Raw genomic sequence first — 21281 nt, forward strand, 5'->3', positions numbered from 1 at the left:
CGATCCCATAACGCCGGGATCACGCCCTGAGCTGAAGGCAGACACTTAACCGCTGTGCCACCCAGGCGCCCTCTATTATAATTTCTTAAGGAAAAATAGTTTAATATTACACAACAATGCCTGTATTTAAGGAATTTTAAAAATTAGTGCTTTTGTTATCTAAGACCACTGCAACGTTTATAGAGCAAGATACTCATCAAGACACATATTAATAAGTTGTATAGATTAAAATTATATAAGTGAAAGGAAGAGGTAATGTTTTGAAATTGATTTTATAAAATAGGTCAGTATATCACAATGTTTCTTCTACTCCTCATTAATAATCATGCTAATAACTGATGCCTCATGTGATGTGTGCTGCAGACCAGGATAAAAGAAGTATGTGGAGATAGTCTCCTGTTTTATTATTTCCCTTAAAGTGGATGTCAGCTTTCCACTCCACAGGGTGTCTCACAGGCATCTGAAATTCACCATGTCCACAGCTGAAGTCCTCTCCTACCTGGTGTTTCTTTTATGTTCCCTATGTCAGTGAGCGGTCACAGCATTTCCCTGGGAGCCAGAAAAACTGGGATCCTTCTTTGAATCCTCTTTTCCTTCATCCCTGCAGGTCCTGTGCATCTTCTAGGGCCTCCCTCGAAGCTGTCCTTTTTTCTCCATCCATACTTTCCAGTGCCTTCTATAAGCTCAGTGTCCTTTTTCCCATCTTACAGTGGCTCTGGCAAAGCTAAGGAGAAAGAGAAGGCATAAATAAATAGTTTAGGCCAGATTTCAGCAAATCATGGTCCAGGCAAAATCTGGTGAGGCCTGTAAGCTATGAATGGTTACTAACATTTTCAAAGGATGGTTTAAAAAAAAAAAAAGGAATATACATGACAGAGATAGTTTGTAGCCTGCAAAGCTTAAAGTATTCACAAGTCTAGTCCTTAACTAGAAATGATTTGTTGAACCATTAGGCATAGGCAATGAAGATTAGGATACAATTGTAGGTATGGTAAAGAGGAAAAAAAATCATGTGAATATCTTCATATCCTTCATATCCTTATTTGGAGAGTTTGAGTTGGGATACGACTGTAGGTATGGTAAAGAGGGAAAAAAAATCATGTGAATATCTTCATATCCTTATTTGGAGAGTTTGATGAAATATAAATTTACTAAAACTGCAACTGAGTAAAGAATAAATAAAAAGCCCTTAGAAAATTGAATTAGTAGTTAAAACTCTGTGTCTGTCTCACACATACAGGCACACATGCATGCTGCAAGACCTAGGCCCTCACAGTTGGTGACCAGAGTTCCAGCAGAGACCATAGGTGCATACACACAGACATATGGCCAGATACTGGGTCATGTGACTGCGGGAGCTAGTTGGGCAAGTCTGAAATGTGTAGGGCAGGCCAGGCTATCTGGAAGAATGGCTGTCAGCATTAGAACTCTTGGTTCTGAGCTAAAGCTGCCTTTGCAGAAGGACTTCTTCAGGAATATCTCAGTTCTGTTCTTCAGGCTTTTCAGGCCCACCCAGATTATCGAGGATAAAATCCTTTACATAAAGTCAACTGATTTTAGATTCTAATCACATCTGCCCAGTACCTTCCTGGCAATACCTGAATTAGTGTTTGTTTGAATAGCTGGAGACTATAGCCTAGCCAAGTTGATTCATAAAACTGACAATCACAGGTAGTTTCTACCAAACTTTAAAGGAACTGATAATGATCTTGATTTTATACAGAATGTTCCAGAAAATATAAGGGAAGAGATAGGTCCCTAGTTTATTGTTTAGATAATGTAACTGTGATACCAAAGCAACACAGAGGAAAATCATAGGCAAATCTCAACATGAAGATAACTATAAAAATTCTAAATGGAATTTGAGCATCCAAGACAGAGGTGCTGTTAGTTTCTACTCGTCATTTTTCTAAAGGACATGGCCAGTAAGAATTTAAAAAGAAAGAGCAGAGCTGTCCCTGTGACTGTCTGCATAGAAATTAGAAGAGACTATGGCCAATTTATTAGAACTAATGAGAGTTAAGTAAGATTGTGTTGGTTATAAGGGCAATATAAAAATTCAAGTGAAACCAACAACAAATAATTACATGTTACTTATGAAAAGATACCTTTCCCGGTAGAAATAAATCTAATACAAGATGAACAGTATCTTTAAGGAGAAAATTACAGAACTTTTTATCTACATAATTATTAAATTTCTCATAGTTATATGTTAAAATCACCCACTATGAGTGCAGGTATATGTCCTGTTTTTAAAGCTAATATATTATAAATTGAGGTAAAATATACAGTGAAGTTTATAGATTAAATTTTGATAAATGTGTACAACCGAATCAAGACATCCCCCATAGATAACCAGTGTTATCTCAATTCCCATAGATAACCGGTGTTCTAGTCTTGATCACCACAGAGTTTTTCCTGTTCTTCAGTCATGTAGTATTTACTCTTGTGCCTGGCTTCTTGTTCTCAGCAGAGTTTTTGAGCTCCACCCATGCTGAGGGTATCACTAGTTAATTAATTCTTTTGTATTGCTGAGTAGTATTAGTTGGGCATTTAGGTTGTTTTCAATTTTTGGCTAGTATGAATGCTTCCATAAACAGACTTGTACAAGTCATTTTCTGGAAATGTGTTGTCATTTACGTTGGCTGAATGAATACTTAGGAGTGGAAAGTAGGTTGGGTGTTTATTTAACTATAACTTAACAATTAGTTTTCCAAAGAAGTTAATCTTTTCACACTCTTACCAGCAATATATGAAAGTTCCAGTTGCTCCACGTTCTGACATTTGGCGTTGTCAGTATTTTTTATTTTAGTCATTCTTGTGGGTGTGAAATGGTATAATGGGGTTCATTTGCATTTTCTTAATGACTGATGATTTTGAACACCTGTTCATTTACATATTTACAATTTGTATATATTGTTTTTGAGGAATCCATTCACACCTTTTGTCCCTTATTGGTTTTTTTATTTGGTTGTATTTTTGTTATTGATGTGTAGGAATTCTTTATATATGCTAAATTGAAGTCTTTTGTCAAATATATCTGTGTATCTATATATAGATACAGATCTGTACCAATCTCTGTATCTTTATCTATCTACCTACTGTGAACCCTTTCTCCTGGCTTGCCTTTTAATTTTCTTCATGGTGTTTTTCAATGAACAGATTTTATATTTGATGAAATTAAATTTATCTTTTTTTTTTAGTGCCTTTGTGTCTTCTTTATTTTTATTAATTTTTTTAAAGATTTTATTTATTTATTTGACAGAGAGAGACAGCGAGAGAGGGAGCACAAGCAGGGGGAGTGGGAGAGGAAGAAGCAGGTTCCAGCAGATCAGGGATCCCAATGCGGAGCTTGATCCGAGGACCCTGGGATCATGCCCTGAGCCGAAGGCAGACGCTTACGACTGGGCCACCCAGGCGCCCCCTTTGTGTCTTCTTTAAAAAAATCTTTGTCTACTCCAAGGAATTGAAGTGTTTTTTTGCTTTAATGGTTTTTGTTTTTATATTTAGGTTTATGATCTGTGGCAAATTAGTTTTTGTGGGTACTGTGAAGTAGGAGATCAGAAGGTTTAGGCTGTTCCCCCCCCCTCCATTTTTATCCAGGTCTACCATCATTTGCTGAAAATGCTTTTATTGGGCGCCTGGATGGCTCATTCGGTGAAGCTTTTGCCTTGGGCTCAGGACATGATCCCAGCGTCCTGGGATCGAGTCGCACATTGAGTTCCCTGCTCAGCCAGGAGTCTGCTTCTTCCTCTCTCTCTGCCCCACCCCCCTGCTCCTGCACTCTCTCTCTGTCTCTCACTTGCTCTCTCAAATAAGTAAAATATTTTAAAAAAGAAAAGAAAATGCTTTTATTTCTTCATTCAGGAACCTTGGTGAATCTGTCAGAGTGACAGTATATAGGTGGAAACATTTCTGGACTCTATTTTGTTACATGAATCTCTTTGTTTATCCTAATTCTACCAGCATTACACCACTTTGTTTGCTGTAGCTTTGTAGTGAGACTTGTAATCACTTGAAAATAGGTAGTGTAAGTCATCCAAATTTGTTCTCCTATTTTAATGGTGTTTAGTTATTCTAGGTCCTTTACTCTTTGACTTTTAAGCTTTTTAAAATTATAACTTTATTTTGAAATAGTTTAATGCATCAAGTTGCAAAACATGGCAGTTTTTATGTACCTTTTTCCCAGCTTTTTCTAATGATACTATCTCTCATAACCATAGTATAGGTCTTCAGTGAGTATGGTATTGCCTTCAAAGAGGCAAAAATTGTTATTGAAGGGAGAAAATAATCTTGCTTTTTTAATGTATGAAGTACTGTTATACGTACAGCATATAAATAGATAGACAATGTGTCCGTGGTATTAACATTTCATGGGGACATTAGAAAAAAATCTCTAGAAAGGCCCTTTTAGAGTGAAAATGGAAAAAAGTTGGGACATACTACTATAATTAATTGTACCTAAGGAAACCAGGAATTGACATTAGTATGCTAACTCGGGTACATACTTTAGTTGAATTTTACCAGATTTTACATGGGGGTGTGTGTGTGTGTGTGTGTATGTGTATGTGTAGTTATGATATTTTATTGCTGTTGAATAGTCAAGTAACCATGGTCACAGCATACAGAACTGTTCTATCAGCACAAAGGAAACCCCTCATGTTTGCTTTTTAATAGTCATACTGCTTCCTTACCTCTGAACTACTGGCAACCAATGATCTGTTTTCCATCACTCTAATTTTGTCACTGTAAGGATCTTACATAAATGGAATCATAATATGTGGCCCTTTGAGATGGTCTTTCTTTCATTCAATATAATGTGCTTGAGATCCTTCCAAGTTGCTGCTCTTGTTGTATATCAGTTCATTGTGTTTTGTTGCTGAGTAATATTTCATTGTCTTGATGAACTGTTATTCACCTTTTGAAGTACTTTTGGGTTAATTCCACGTTTTGGCTATTACAGGTAAAGCCACAGTGAACACCTGTGCACAGAATTTGTGTGAACGTAGTTTCATTTCTTGGGACAAATCCTGACGAGTGTTTGCTGGGTCATATGGTAAATGTATGTTTAACTTCATGAGAGACGGCCTGATTATCTTCCAGAGTGCCTGTACCATTATGTTCCCACTGGGAGTGTCTGAGAGAGCCAGTTACTCTGCATCCTTGTGAGCACTTAGTATTATTACTTTTAGCCATCTTAAGAGGTCTTTAATGGTAACTTTTGTAACTTTATTTTGATTTCCCTAGTGACTAATGATGTTAAGCATCTCTTCATATGTTTATTTGCTATCCTTATATCTCCTTGTATAGTGTTTGTTCAAGTCTTTTGCCCATTTCCAAATGGTTTGTTTTCTTACTGTTGGAGTTTAAAGAAGTCTTTATATATTTTGGATGCAAGGCCTTTTTCAGATATGAAATTTGCAAATAATTTTTCCCACTATGTGGCTTGTAAGAGCAGTTTTTGTAGAGTGAAAATTTTTAATTTGGATGAAGTTTTGAATTTATTGATTTTTTTTTCTTTTGGTGTCATATAAGAACTCTTTAACTCTGGGTCATGAAGATTTTCTTTATGATTCCTTATAGAAGTTTTTTCCTTTAACTTTTTATTTTGAAACAATTAGAGACTCACAGGAATTTGCAAAAAATACCATATACAGTCCTACATGCCCTTCATACTGCTTCCCTCAGTGGTGGCCTCTTGTATAACTGTAGTATAATATCAAAAGCAGGAAACTAAAGTTGGTATAATGCTATTACCTATAGACTATAGATCTCTTCAGTTTTCACCAGGTTTTATATACATGCATATGTATGTGTATAGTTCTGTGCAATTTTACTCCATATTCCTGTTCTTAGAAGGAAAACATTCAGTGTTTTAAGTGTGGTATGGGATTTTTGAGCTATATGATTTTTGCAGACACCCTGTAGGCTGAAGAATTTCCTTTCTGTTCCTAGTTTATTGAAAGTTTTGTTTGTCTTTAACAAATGGTATTTATTATTTTTTTCTGCTTCAATTGGTATGATCATATGGTTTTCTTTTTTTAGACTCTTAATATGATAGATCACATTGATTGATTTTCAAATAGTGAACCAACCTTGTATCTTGGAATAACCCAACTTCGATGTGGTATATTTTTCTTTTTCTCTATTGCTGGATTCGATTAGCTAATATTTTGTTGAGAATTTTTGAGTCTATTCATGAGGAATATTGGTCTGTTGTTTTTTTTTTAATATTGCCTTGCTTTTGATATCAGAGTAATGCTGGTCTTATAAAGTGTGCTGGGAAGAGACTATAGAATTGGTGCTATTCTATAAATATTTCATAGACTTTGTCAATGAAGCCATCTGGGCCAGTTTTATTGATTTTTCTAAAACAACAACAAAAACACTTCAGTGTGATTATCTCATTTGTTTCCCTGTTGTCAGTTTTACTGATTTCCACTCTTATTTTTATTTTTTTATTTGCTTGTTTTAGATTCATTTTGTCCTTTTTCTAATTTTGTCAAATGGAAGCATAGATTATTAGTTTGAGACTTTCTTCTTAAATGTGAACATTTAATGCTATAAATTTCCCTACAAGCACTGCTTTAGCTTTGTCTTAGAAATTTTAGTAAGTTTTGTTTTTATTTTCATTCAGGTCATTGTATTCTTCTGCTCTTCTTGACACTTCTTCTTTGATCTATGAATTATTTAGAAGAGTGCTGTTTAATTTCCAAGTGTTAGATTTTCCTGCTACTTTTTGTTCTTGGTATCTGGTTGATTCCATTATGGTCAGAGAAAATACTTTCAATTTGTTGATACTCCATTTGGTTTATCTAGTGTTTTTTTAAAAAAATTTTTAGTGGTAATCTGTATAAAGATTACACTGTATGTACGTAGTTTGATTACAGTCTCCCAGCATGAACATTTTATTTAAGTGGAATATAGATAGTCTTGCTATCACCAAAGTTGCTTTACTGTGTCCCCTTTATGGTATAGTCATCCTTAATATTACCTCTATATACATTGAAAATGCTATGATTTTTGCTTCTGTCAAAAATAATATTTAAAACTCAAGAATGGTTTATTTACCTTTCTGTTACCTTTTCTTCATTCCTGTTGTTCTGAGTTTCCTCTTGTTACCATATCCTTCCTGTTTGAATAACTTCCTCTAGCCATTCTTCGAAAATAGGTCTGCTGGCAAGAAATTACCTTAGCTTCCCTTCATCTGAATTGTCTTTATTTCATCTTCAATCCCAAAGAATGTTTGATGGATATAGAATTCTTGATTGACAGTTCTTTTCTTTACTACTTGAAAATATGATGCACTTTCTTCTGGCATCTGTGGTTTCTTATGAGAAATCCGTTGTCTTTTGAATTTTTGTTCTCCTATATTTCTCTCTGATGCTTTGAAGATTTTTCTTTGCCTTTCATTTTCAGAAGTTTGATTATGTGTATAGTTTCTTTGCATTTTTAACTGCTTTTCTTAAATTAATAAGTTTATGACTTTCGCCTCATTTAAAAAGGTTTCGGCCATTATTTCTTCAGATATTTTTTTGTCTCTGCATTCTTTTTCCTTTTTTTCTGAGACTCTGGTAAAATAAGTGATAGATTTTTTTTTTTCTTTTACTTTTTTTTGGTCCTGCAGTTCCCTGAGCCTTCATTGATTTTTTTTTTTTTAAAGATTTTATTTATTTGATAGACAGCCAGTGAGAGAGGGAACACAAGCAGGGGGAGTGGGAGAGGAAGAAGGAGGCTCCCAGCAGAGCAAGGAGCCCGATGCAGGGCTTGATCCCAGGACCCTGGGATCACGCCCTGAGCTGAAGGCAGATGCTTAACGACTGAGTCACCCAGGCTTTTTTTTTAAAGCTATTTTTTTACTGATGTCATCTCCATTTGATTTTTGTATATTAATCTTGTATCTGGAAACCTTGCTGAACTCACTTATTCTAGTAGCTTTTTTGTAGGTTCTATTGGGTTTTCTAGACAGATGATCATATTACCTTTGTATAACTACAGTTTTATTTCTTCCTTTTCAATCCAGAAGCTTTTTTTTCTCACTTTATTACACTGTCTAGAACATCAAGTATAATGTTAAATAGAAGTGGCAAAAGCAGACTTCTTTACCTTGTTCCCTCTCTTTGAGGGAAAACATTTGGTGTTTCACTAATAAATATGTTAGTGGGTTTTTTTCTGTAGCTGATATTTATAGTGTTGAGGAAGTTTGCTTCTGTTCCTGCTTTACTGGGAGATTTTATTAGGAATGGATGTTGGATTTTTTTGTCAGATGTATTTTCTGTGTCTATTGTGATAACCATGTGTTTTTCCTTTTTTAATTTTTTAATCTGATGAATTACATTTATCAGCTTTTGAATGTTAAGTACATCTTGCAATCCTGTGATAGACCTCACTTAGTCATGAAGTATTATCCTTTTATATTATTAGACTTAATTTGCTAATCTTTCATTAAGATTTTTGCATCTATGTTGATGATGAGATATTGGGTTGTAGTTTTCTTGTAATGTCTGGTTTTGGTATCAGGGTAATGCTGGCGGGCTTCAATTTTCTGTAAGCATTTGTATGGAATTGATGTTATTTCTTTTTTAAATGTTTGGTCCAATTCACGTGAGGCTATGTCTGGAATTATTTTTTGGGAGAAAGCTTTTAACTACAGATTTAATTTCTTTAATAGATACAGGGCTATAGTGGTTATCTATCTGTGTGTTCTTGAGTTAGCTTTGGTTGGTTGTGCTGTCAGTTTTATTGGCCTACATTTAAAAATTATTTGAAAACATTATTTTCACTTAAAAATGTGTGTCATTTCTAATGTTTGCAATATCTCTTTCTTCCTGGCTAGTGATTTATCAATTTTAATACTCTTTACAAAGAAACAGCTTTGGTTTCATTGCTTTTTCTGTTATTTTGTTTATTTTCTAGTTTGTTGATTTTTGACTTTGATCTTTATTATTTATTTTCTTTTGTGTTTAATTTATTCTTTTTCTGGTTTCTCAGGGTGGAAACTTACGTCATTGATTTAAGACCATCCTTCTTTCTCAATTGTGGGCTTTTAGTGCTACAGATTTTCCTCTCAGTACTGTTTTAACTATATCGCACAAATTATGATATGTTTTATTTTCATTTTCATTTGTTTCAAAATACCTTATTTTCTTTTTGATTTCTTCTTAGACCCGTGGGTTATTTAAAAGTGTTTTCAAATATTTGGAAACTTTCTGTTACTGATTTCTAACTTAATTACACTGGTGTCAGGGAACATACTTTGTATGATTTGAATTCTTTTAAATTAACTGAGATTTGCTTCATGCTTTGTATGATTTGAATTCTTTTAAATTTACTGAGATTTGAATTCTTTTAAATTTACTGAGACAAACCAGACTCTGGTTTATCTTGATTAATATTCAACTGTAATTAAGGGGAGTATTCTGTAAGTCAAAGTAGTTGATGATATGGTTCAAGTAATTTACAATTTTAATATGTAAACTTAAATATGTTTTTCTAATATGTTTTGTGTATTTCACATTTGTACATCATGGATTCATTTTTATTTTAGCAGAGTGTGTTCTTTATTACTTCTTATGGTGGGTTTGTTTTAAAAAAAAGGTCACAACATTATTTTCCAGCCCTTATGCTCTTCTGTGATGTGGCCTTGCAAGAAAGAATGGAGACTTAATTCCCCTGCACTTGACTTTAGCTTGTCCTTAGTGACTTGATCAATGTAGCATGGTAAGAGTGATGCTTTATGGCTTTTATGACAGGGTTAGGAAAGGCCAGGCTGCTTTCACTTGGTTTTCTTGGAATGCTTGCTCTCTAGACGTTCCTTCTTAGATTGCTTCCTCTCATGAGCTGCTGCACTGGGAGAAGCCAAGCCACATGGAGAAGCCATGTACAGGTGCTCTAGTCTACAGTCCTCACTGAGCCCATTTATCAGCCATTCCAGCCCAGCAGGCAAATACGCAAGTGAAGAAAGAAGTCATCTTTGAAGTAGATCTTCCAGCCTCAGCTTTTGCAACTGCTGCAGTCAATGCCAGTCATTTGACTCTTCTAGAGGAGGCCCCAGATACTGTGAGGCAGAGCAGGGTCAATTCTGCTTTGCCTTTCTGAAGTTCTAGCCTGTTGGATCTCTGTCCATAACAAAATGTTTGTTTTACACCACTAAGTTTGATTGATGGCTTGTTGCACAATAGGGGTCACTTTATTTCAGTAGGATTTGCAAGAGGTTTCAGTCCCTACATATCTGAAAATAACTTTAACTGCACTCTTAATTGGCTTTGGAATCCTTGGATATAAAGTAATTCATTCTTGTCCATTGTCTTCATGTATCCAGGTCTTGCCAGTGAAACATGATGTAAATCTGATTCTCATTCCTCTGTGTGGCTAATGTTTTCCCCCTTTTGAAGCTTTTAGGATTTTTGACTTTCAGATATTTCTTCTGAGCACACGTAGGTGATCTATAATCCATTTCTGTCTGAGGACTCATGTCTTTTTATTTACCTCAGTATATTTATTATACTTTAAAAATCTTTTTTTTTTTTTTTTACTCTTTTAACTCTCCAAGATTTGGATATTTCTTGATTAATTACAGTTGGTTTCCCCCTTTCACTGTATTGTCTGTCAAATTTAGGTGATTCTTGGCTGTTTTGTTGTTGTTGATTTTGTTTTCTTTTTGAGATGCCCTTTTACACTCTCTGCAAATACTCTCAGTTCATAGCTGCCTGTATCCAGAGGTGGTTGGGAATCACATAGTACCAGGAAATATTTAGGGGTTCCTGGCCTTCCTAGGTGTCACCAGATACTGGGAAACTTCCTGATCCTTTGGGGATAGTACATGTATTTACATCTTTTACCCCTGGTCTAAAGGCAGCAGAAGAGATGACCCACTTGCTCCTAATGAGGGATTTCAACCAATAATGCTTTGGTTTCCTTCAGGGAAGTCTCTTCCCATGTTTGCCGCTTCAGTGCGTGGAGCAGTCCCCACTTTGGCATCAGTTTTTTCCTGGGGAAAAACTCTTGAGTATATGATTACCTCCTTTAATCTGATCTCATCTGCCTTTTGTCTTTCAAAGAGATTCCCGATTATTTTGGTTTCTATGAGGACATCTACCCCCTTTGGTTTTCAGGACTTGACGAATTTAAGGAGCTGGTAGGACTCTGGAGTAGGTGCTCTGTCTACTATTTAATCTAATTGCGGTTGTTTTGTTTAAAATGCACAGAAGTCTCACGTGCTCTGTTTTTATATGCACGTGTACTTCTTTTTCTTCTGCCAGTTCTTGCTTTCTTAGGCTACTCTTTTTTTTTTTTAAGATTTTATTTATTTAATCGACAGAGATAGAGACAGCCAGTGAGAGAGGGAACACAAGCAGGGGGAATGGGAGAGGAAGAAGCAGCTCATAGCGGAGGAGCCTGATGTGGGGCTCGATCCCATAACACCAGCATCATGCCCTGAGCCGAAGGCAGACGCTTAACCGCTGTGCCACCCAGGCGTCCCTCTTAGGCTACTCTTATTACTAAGTTGAGAAACTATTCATGTGTCTCTTAATCTTGGATCTGTTCATCTATCCTTGAATCTCAGTATTGATAAAAATCCTCTTTTTGTGGATTATATTAAGGAGGAAAATTATAATGTTTTAGTTTATGACTTTTAATTTTGACAAGACTGCATGGACTATGTTATCAAATGAAAGTGTTGCAATACAGTTTGTAAAAATTTTTAGAAACATTTTGCTTGTGTCCCACGTTTTTTTCTGTTGTATATAAAAAAATACTTAGAATCATTTTTACTTACTAAAATAATCTCAATTTTATGAGGTTGTAAGAGTCAGTTTTTAGTATATATGTATAGGCTTTCATTTTGAGTAAACCAGAGTGCTTATTTTTTCCCTAAACTGGTAATTTACTTGAGACTTCACTATATTAAAGAAAGATCTCTGTATTTATTTATTTTTTTCAGAGCAGCATCTCAGACATGTCGAAAAGGATGTTTTGATCCCTAAAATAATGAGAGAAAAAGCCCGAGAGAGATGTTCTGAACAAGTTCAAGGTAAGATTCAAATATTCATATAAAGATCAAATACATTTTTTAATAATATGATCTGAATTTAATCCTTAGCCTCAGAGTCAAGTAGTCAATGAATTAATATGTATGAATTGCTTCTCACCCTTTCATGGAGATACCAGTATTTCAGCTTTCAGAACTTCCAGACGGTGTTCAATTCATTTACAATTTAAAAATACTCTCCCAAATTACTAGTAAAAAACATTTTTTCCCAGACGTACAGTTACATTTATAGAGGAAAACTTGGTTATGAGTAATTTAGAGAAACAGATTATTCTGGTGATTTTGATAGGGAAAGAAGAACCCTCAAATGTAACATGTACCTGTTTCTTCTTCATCACCTTATTCTTATATATTCTAAGACGAGTTTCTTTGGTGCCACTGTCTATTACTGAATTGTTAATGGAATCTCAGTAGTACTTACAGTTAGTCTTTTTATTTTTTTAATTTTTACTTTTCTATCTTTTATATTTCTAAATGGGAGATATTTATGTAAGTGCATGCTTTAGGCACCACATATGTATCTTTTCTTTAGAAAATGTTTCTTAACGTGAGATACTCCTGTATTCTGTAATCACCAGGTATGCTGGTGATTAATATTTAGTGAAAACATGTAAACTAAGTAGTGGAAGGTGAAAAATGAGGCCATATATGGAGAGTCATTAGAAAAGCAGAGGACATTATTACTGTAGAAATGTCTTTTTAAACAAATCTACCTCCTGAAATGGCCATCTAAAAGAAGAAGTAGTAAAATTTTTGCTGATACAGACTATTTTCCTGGCTCCCCTTCTTCACCTTTCCCTGTAGTCGTCTTCCTTAAGGGACCTCAGTGATTCTTTATGAGGATGATGGGCTGTAATTCCCATCAGCAAGTTTCTCTACAGGGGAGCCAGGCTGTGTCAACTGTAGTTTCAAGACCGTGTCAGTAATGTTTGGATGCTGGGAACATTTCTGTCCCTCTGATGCTATTCTCCTTCGAGAATGACCTTTGGAATCCATGGATTGAAGCAGTAAGAGAAGAATAATCCTTCAGAATGGACATTGTGTGATGGTCATTCCTGTTTCTTAGATGACTTATGACTTATTCCAGTTTCAGATCCATTCATAAGATTTAAGGTAAATCCATCCATAAATAATGTTATCAATAATTACTTAGTATTATCCTATGATGCTAGTTTTGCTTTCACTGTGAATAAGTTGTTTAATCAGAGCACCTCCTTCCACCCACACCCCTGGGTATCAGAAGAAACTAATCCATTGCCACCTGCAGACAGGGTTCGGTGGAACCCTGGAATTGGCAGGTGTCATGTTGATAGTCTCAAGAGATAATTTTCCACTTGCCTCAGATCTTAAAAAAAAAAAAGCCCTGACTCAGGTGAAGGAGGATGGAAATGGAAACTAACAATGTGTGTGATGAAATTATAAGGCTCAATTTTCACTATCAGGAAGATTGACTTATTACTGCTATATTAGTTCAAAGTTATAAATAGCTGTATTTATGCTGTTTTTAACACAATATTCTGATATCTAGAATGAAAAAAGCTAGCTAACTCAATTACAGATTGAGTTTTTACTCACATGATTCAGATGCAAATGCAGAATAATTGGGTTTGGGTTTCAGAACTGCCTTTGCTTACTCCTAGACAGTGAAACTGTTTCTGTTTTTTTTAAATGAAAGAAATAGAGTATAACTTTAAAGTATTTACAAGTTTGTGTTGCACAACCATCTAATGAGTGGTACAGAAAAAATGTTTATTTTTTGCTTCTTTATCCAGAGTGGTTTAGGATGTTGACTTGGTTTGTTTTTTTTTTTAATATACTCAAAATCTTCTGAAGACTGCAAGCATCTTAAAATTTGAGATCTGCTTGCATTATTTCAATGCATTTGTCCCTATTAGAACATGTTATAACAATTGATTTTTGAATATTTGAATCTTTTATAGATAATCCAATATTGATTTTTTTTTAGGCCATATGGTCTAAAACAGTGTTATAGAATCTAAAATTGATTATTTTATAAAACAGTACTCTTTAGTATTCTTCTTACTTAACCATGTGATTTAGTAAAGAGCATACATTGGTATTAAGCAGCAGAAAAGCTACATTTGAAGTGAATGAGATGTAATTTAGAATCAGGACACTTCCCTTGTAGTTTATTTACTATTTATAGCCTTTGCTTTATTAAATAATCGTAGGATTTTGTATAAAAGCATTATGTGTGCTCATTGTATAGTTCTTGGATAAAGATATAGGAATTTTAATAAGTGATCTGACTTTCTGCTAAATGCCTTAAACCTGATTATGTAGGAGGGCTTTTCTGTTTGATTTTTTGCATGTCATTTCAACCCAGCTGATCATAAGAACTGGGTCAGACTGCCAGCAGCTTAGGTTTGTGAAGGGAATGGAACAGCTTTTCCAGGGACAAAGAGAAATGAAATCACTTTCAATGAAAGAAAGATGCCTCATTATAGTCACCAACAGCAGTTATTGACAGCTACACTTCCTATTAACAAGGAACATTTAACTAAGAGTTTGGCTGTTGGATCTTTGGACTTGATCTAATTTGCTAGCATTAATTAGTTTCTTTTGAGCACAGACACTTGGTGCTCACAGCTATAGATTTGGAGGGCTAATTAGGATAAAAAATTGAACAGAATGGGGTAAGGCATTAACCTTCAACCATTACCAGCTGGGACACTGATAAAGACCACAGAGTCCAAATGCTCCCTATTGATGTGAAGAGTACCCTAATGAATATCAATTTCAGCCAGGTTGCTATGTTCTTACTAGTTCTCTCTTCATTATAATTTTTAACCAGTTTCCATGATACCTTCATTATCTATATATACACTGTTGGATTTTACTATACACTGATTTAGTCTGAGTTGCACATTTCGCCTTATGTTTAAACACAATTAAGATTTGTCTTAAGTAGTTGATAACATTTAGAATGTTTCATTGTCGTATGCCATAGTGCTTCTAAAATTTAATTTTTATTTACAATTCATAATTCTTATTCGACAGTGAATTTTTAGAAAGTCACAGTAACTGTGATTTCAAATAATGAAAACTATAACCAGAAACAAGAAAATCTCAGCTTCTGGGTAACAAGTAAGCAGTGTTCGTATCAAACTGGTGTCAACTTGACAATCTTCGTCTTTATAAAATATGCTTTTTTGTGGGGTTTTTTTTTAGTAGAAAAATAGTACTTATCACTTTTTCTTTGGAATATAACTTTGATTTGATGAATAAAGGTGACTTGACTTAGAGTTTAGATACAGAATTGAGAATGCTGATCTTGTTATTATATACACTTAGATAAGATTATTAACTGTTGGTAGAGTATATATAACAGAAAAGCAAGTGATTAACTGATTTAGATAGAAAACTAAACTTCATAGTATTCTTCTTTTTCCAGTGATATTGGCAGTGAATAGAGCCACTAAAATTACCGAAGTGTATTTTTAGATGTTAACACAATAAACATTGACTATGTTGGGAATGAAACTGAAGGAAAATTCTAGAATGTCATGTCTTTCATCGGGTCTCCCATTTCCCAAAAGTCAAAACAGAAATTGTCTTCCATCAAGTGTGATGGTGGAATCATTGCTTTTCTTGGATCTGGGAGTTACCAACTTGTGGTGTTTTAGGAAGATGGTTTGATGACCTCTGGAGGTTACTTTTCCTGTGACTTTTTCCATGTGTTTGACTCTTTGCTAACTTAATTTGTATTTTCTATGTTAGTAATATTGTGTCATATATATTGTATGCTATATATAGTTTGTCATATATACACTATATATAATATGCATATAAGTAAAGTGTGCATTCTCTTGTTACAGTTTTTCTTCTGGAAATAGTCCCTGAGAAAAAGAGTCACTGAATTGTTGTTTTGTAAAAATTCATTGTATTTTGCTGCTTTTTTTGAATTGCGTAGTTGGCATTTGATATAAAGCTTCCATATTGAATAATGAAGTTAGCTTTAAAAATAGTATCTTTATTTTTCTTGTTGCTATGACACATCAAGACCAAAGAAGTACTCTGTCATCGGAGATGGCCTGGAGCTCTCTTTAACCTAGATGTATCTACTGCTCACTAACTCTTTTCATCCTTTGGGCTTTCTTTTACCTTATTTTAATATTTCTTTTGTATCAGTGTCTTCTACTGCAGTCTTTTTGCTCTTTTGCCCAATAGGTGGGGTTAGTTCTAAAGGAATTCTACAAAAGCATAGGGAGGCATGGATTGTTCATTTCTTTGAGACCTCGCTGAGCTGTAGTTAACATAAAATGCCTGTCTTCTTCTGTCAGTCACGTGCAATTAAATATGTTGCATTTTATAAATTCCAAAGCTAATATGACCTGACAGCAAAAAATAAAGATTGCTTTGGATATTCTTTCGGATGTTTACAGGCAGAAAACTATCAAAACTTTATTAAAACAAATTGGAGCACCGCAGACTGCAGATGGTCAAGGAAATCAATCTTTTATCCAACTGTGTTACTTGAACCTGCCAAAAACTTTTCCTTTGTTGTTTGAATGGTGCTATTATCACCACATATATTTTTGCCATTTAACAGTTCACCAATGTCAACTAACACTGAGGTGGAGATAGCTAATTTGGATATATTAGGACAGTCAAATATGTAAAATCACCAAATATGATGCCTGTCTGTTATGTATAAGAGTATGTTATGTACTCTAAGAAATATATAGAGGTAGAAGGCGCAGTTCCTCTTCTTTCCTCCTGCTCTGGACACCTCATGTCATCATGCTCATGGCTAAAATTTATTACAGCCGAAGGGAAAAGGCACATGAGATGAAGTTCGGAGGAAACCAAGAGCAAGCTTCCAAGAGCCCTCTTCCAGTAGAGTCACTCAGGATGTGCTTAATTCCTCCCGTGTTGAATTGTGACAGCACGTGTGAAATGTTGTGTACTAGGGAAACTCATTAGAGACTTACTCCGCAGAGTTTTTATTAGGAGTTGGTCACATGGGCATCCTTTGGTTAGCATTACCAAAATTTCAGACTCCCAGAAGGAAAGCAGGTGTTCAGCATAAACCATATGGTTTGCACAAACAGTTTAGACACAGTGAGCCACTCTTAGCAATTAGGGAATGGTGGGAACACTCCCAAAATCCAAGTTGTCAGACACCAGCTACAGGCCAACCTTGCAAACATTATTTTCTAAAGATAGCATCAGGCCTGCCATGTTCACCCCTTTCTGCACATGGACATAATACAAATTAATTGCTAATAAGTACTTGTGTATGCCTGTCAGGCCTGATGTCATGACATTATGAGTAATAGATCTATATCTGACAAATACAGCTGAATTATTTTTAAAACAACTGAGCAAAGTATATGGTGGTCATTACTTATTGTTATAGTGGTTCTCAGTTATGTTTGTTAATTCATACCTGCATTGTAGGACTCAGTGGCTTATTATGATTGTCTTATGTCTGAATAACAGGGCAATTTTGTAATTATATTTGTACATAAGTAGTCTTGAATAAATTGGCTAGTATTTGTCCCACAGAGAGAGGTGAAGGCTTTTTTAGTTTTAGAAGTTAAGTTAAATCTTTAAATGCTTAATCTTTAAATGACTAAATTATCAGGGAGTTTTGTCAGGGGAGATGAATTTAGTATCTCAAACAATAATTTATGCAGCTTATTTTTGAAGATGTAAACGTGAGAAGTCTACATTTGAACACAAAAGCAAAGAATTACGTGACTTTGAAACTTAGGGATATTGTTAAGATGAATAAATATTATTAATATAAAATATGAGCTAACTGTTCTGTGATTACTTCATTAACAAGTTTTTATTATATTCTTACTTTTCTCAGGCCTCTCCTTCCAATGATTTTGCTATAATAGTTTTAAATTCTTTTATCTTAAGAGAAATTAATCCAAAACTAAATAATGGTCTTTAAACAGTGCCATCCCTTATTTATAAAATCTAAGTACAAAATCACATTTCACTTAAGCTAACTGATGATCCTTGAGTTGTAATTGACATTCTTTCCAGATAATCAAAGCAGATGACTGGTTAACTTTGTGCAAATACAAATCATTATATTTTGACTGAAATACATTCTTAGAGGAATCTTGTCTGTTGAAAACATGAAAAAAGGGGGAAATCTGGTTTGTACAAAACTCTGGAGTGCATTTAGATTTAGAACCATTTCAAAAATAATCAATTCCATATATATATATATATATATATATATATATACACACATATATATATATGATTTTATTTATTTATCTGACAGAGATAGCACAAGCAGGGGGAGCTGGAGAGGGAGAAGCAGACTCAGACTCCCTACTGAGCAGAAGGCCCGATGTGGGGCTTGATCCTAGAACCCTGGGATCACGACCTGAGCTGAAGGCAGACGCTTAACCAACCGAGCCACCCAGGTGCCCCTGAAGACATTTTTTTTTTTTTTTAAGATTTTATTTATTTATTTGGCAGACACAGCCAGTGAGAGAGGGAACACAAGCAGGGGGAGTGGGAGAGGAATAAGCAGGTTCCCAGCGCAGAGCATGGAGCCCGATGTGGGGCTCGATCCCAGGACCCTGGGATCATGCCCTGAGCCAAAGGCAGACGCTTAACGACTGAGCCACTCAGGCGCCCTGAAGACATATTTTTAAAAGGAAACACAGAATTTTCAGGTTCCCTTAAGCACTTGAATGAAACTTTAGGGTTATATGGAACATAGTCATTCAGAAATGTTTACTGAGTATTTCCCAGCTACTGTTACATGAACAGTGAATGAAACAGACAAAAATTCTTACCATTATGGACCTTACATTTCAATGAAGGAGGGAGATAAATATTGTAGGCTATTATAAATAAATTTAAGTGATTGGTGAAAATGTTGAGGGAGGGCCATGGGGAGTGCTAAGATGGCACTGCATCTCTTTCCCTCCTTCCTTCCTCCCTTCTCCCTTCCTCCCTCCCTCCTTCCCTTCCTCCTTCTCTCCCTTCCTTTCTCTAAGATTTTTTTTTAATTGGAGAGAGAGAGAGATAGAGAAAGAGAGTGCATGCAGGGTGAGGGGCAGAGGGAGAGACTCTCCGGCAGACTCTGTACTGAGCACACAGCCCATTGGGGACTCAATCCCATGACCCTGAGATCATGACCTGAGCCGAAACCAAGAGTTGGACCCTTAACTGACTGAGCCACCCAGGTGCCCCAGGGCTGCAGTTTCTAATAGGTGGTCAGTTAGTTTTCCCTGAGAAAGTGACATTTGGACAAAATTCGTGAAAGAGTTGAAGGCGTGAGATGTGCAGCTGTCTCTGGGAAGAGTGACGTCAACAGTATTTGCAGACCTTGAAGTGCTAGATGAAGCTGGCCTGTTTGAGGAACACCGAAAAGGTCACTGTGGCAAGGTAGAATGAGTGAGGAGAAGAGTGAACAGTGAAGGGTTCAGCAGAGTAATTGGGGGCAGAATCATTTTGGGTCTTACAGGTACTGAGGACTTGTAGGTACTAAGGAGAGAGATGGAAAGACACTGATGGCTTAGAGCAGTGGAAAGAGACCGGGTCTGGCATACTGTTCAGTAGCATCACCCACTGTTGCGCTTAGTGTAAATGCATTAGGGGCAAAGGGAGAGTCAGGGAAACCAGTTTAAGGACGTGATGGTGGATTAAAAGGGTGGCAGCAACGGAGAAGATGAGGATGAGCACGTTCTGAAGGTAAAGGCAACAGGAAAGAGAGAACTTCCTATTACTTCTCCTAAACAAGTAAAAGAGTGGGACTGTAGTGACCAGAGGTGAGGAAGAAGGTATGGGGAGAAGTATTATTACTTCAGTGTCGTTTTTGGTGATTGATGGATTAAGAGTTTAGTTTTGGACATGTTAACTCTGAGGTGGCTAGTAGACATCTAAGTTTGAAACCACCATATTAAACAGTAGTAAAAATTATTTTAAAGGGAATCAAGGGAATAGGATATTTATGCAACTGCAGTAGTTCTGGTACCAAAAACTGACATTTTTATTTCTTGGTTTTCTTTAAGATTCCACATAGACCGTTTCCCTTCCAGAGCAAATCATAACTACACTGATTTGTTAATTTAACAAACTATACCTCAGTACTCAACAGGGAAAATAATGGTGCCAAGTACAGAGGGGAATATGAGGATATGGTCTCATACCACAATAAAGAGATTAAATTACCTATTCAGTATTTTGTGACTGGTTAAGATATCACAGTTGATATTAGAATCCGGGTATCTTAATTCCTAGTTTAGTGCTCTTCTGTTAACATACCATTTAACTATGTCAGAGATAGCAAATATATTTTATGCTGACTTTAATCAGTTGGAAGTAGCTGCCTAGCATACTACCAAGGGGGTCAATCAAAAACAGTGTCATTAGATCAGTTAGCTGTGTCTGTCATGGGTGGTAGATTTGGTAAGTGATGATATGCTTTGCCTAGTATTTGTTTTTTCTTGCCTATGTGCTAGTTTATTTTTAGTTACTACTTTTCTGTTGCTGGATGGTGTGCGCTATGATCATTTATCCCAGACTTCACCAAGATGGAAAAGTTATTTTCTTCCTGTAGCTTAAGCAGTTTTGAATTTTTACTTCATTTTCTGGGAACATTTCTGATATTTCTTAAGGCACTCTTTGGAGCCATAGCCCTACCCACACAAATTACAGACCGTTTATACTTGTTAAAAATGCAATCGTACCCATACAGCATAATAATTTGATTTATGCATCGAACTTGGATGTTTTCTTTATTTTTATAATTAGTAGTTAATAATATCTACTTCTTTGATGTTTATTTTTTACTAGAATTGAAATTCTTTTTGATTTTCATTACCCTATGTCTTCTTAATGAAAGATATCACTCAATGAAATATTTGGTAACTAATAGTTGAGTCTGTGAAGGATCATTAACAAATGTGAACATGTTCATTCACTAAGTAAAAGGGCAGATACATAGTATAATTCTAACACCATTACAAATATATATTGAGAAAAGTAAATATATCCAAAATTTAATAAGTATCTGAAACATGAGAAGAAGGTGGATCATAGGTTCTTTTTCTCTGTGTAGCTTTTTCATATTCACATTACCCTAAACTTTTTTATATCCTACATGCACAAGTTATAAATGTATAGCTTGATGAATTATGACAGAGTAAACATATGTGTAACCACTGTTGAAGTCAAGAAATAGAAATTACCAGAAGCCACCCTTCTTTCTTTGGGTCTTCTCCTA

General features: G+C 35.3%; 1 protein-coding gene across 1 annotated transcript in view; it reads left to right on the forward strand.

Annotated features, from left to right (window-relative positions):
* CMC1 (C-X9-C motif containing 1) overlaps positions 1 to 21281 on the forward strand; it is an 81848-nt gene that overhangs the window by 12878 nt on the left and 47689 nt on the right. Inside the window, exon 2 of the mRNA XM_002916206.4 lies at positions 11945 to 12034. Coding sequence (XP_002916252.1) covers positions 11945 to 12034 — 90 coding nt within the window. The remainder of the gene's footprint in view (positions 1 to 11944; positions 12035 to 21281) is intronic.

This window comes from Ailuropoda melanoleuca, chromosome 6 (assembly GCF_002007445.2).
Source record: "Ailuropoda melanoleuca isolate Jingjing chromosome 6, ASM200744v2, whole genome shotgun sequence".
NCBI classification, from domain to species: Eukaryota; Metazoa; Chordata; class Mammalia; order Carnivora; family Ursidae; genus Ailuropoda; species Ailuropoda melanoleuca.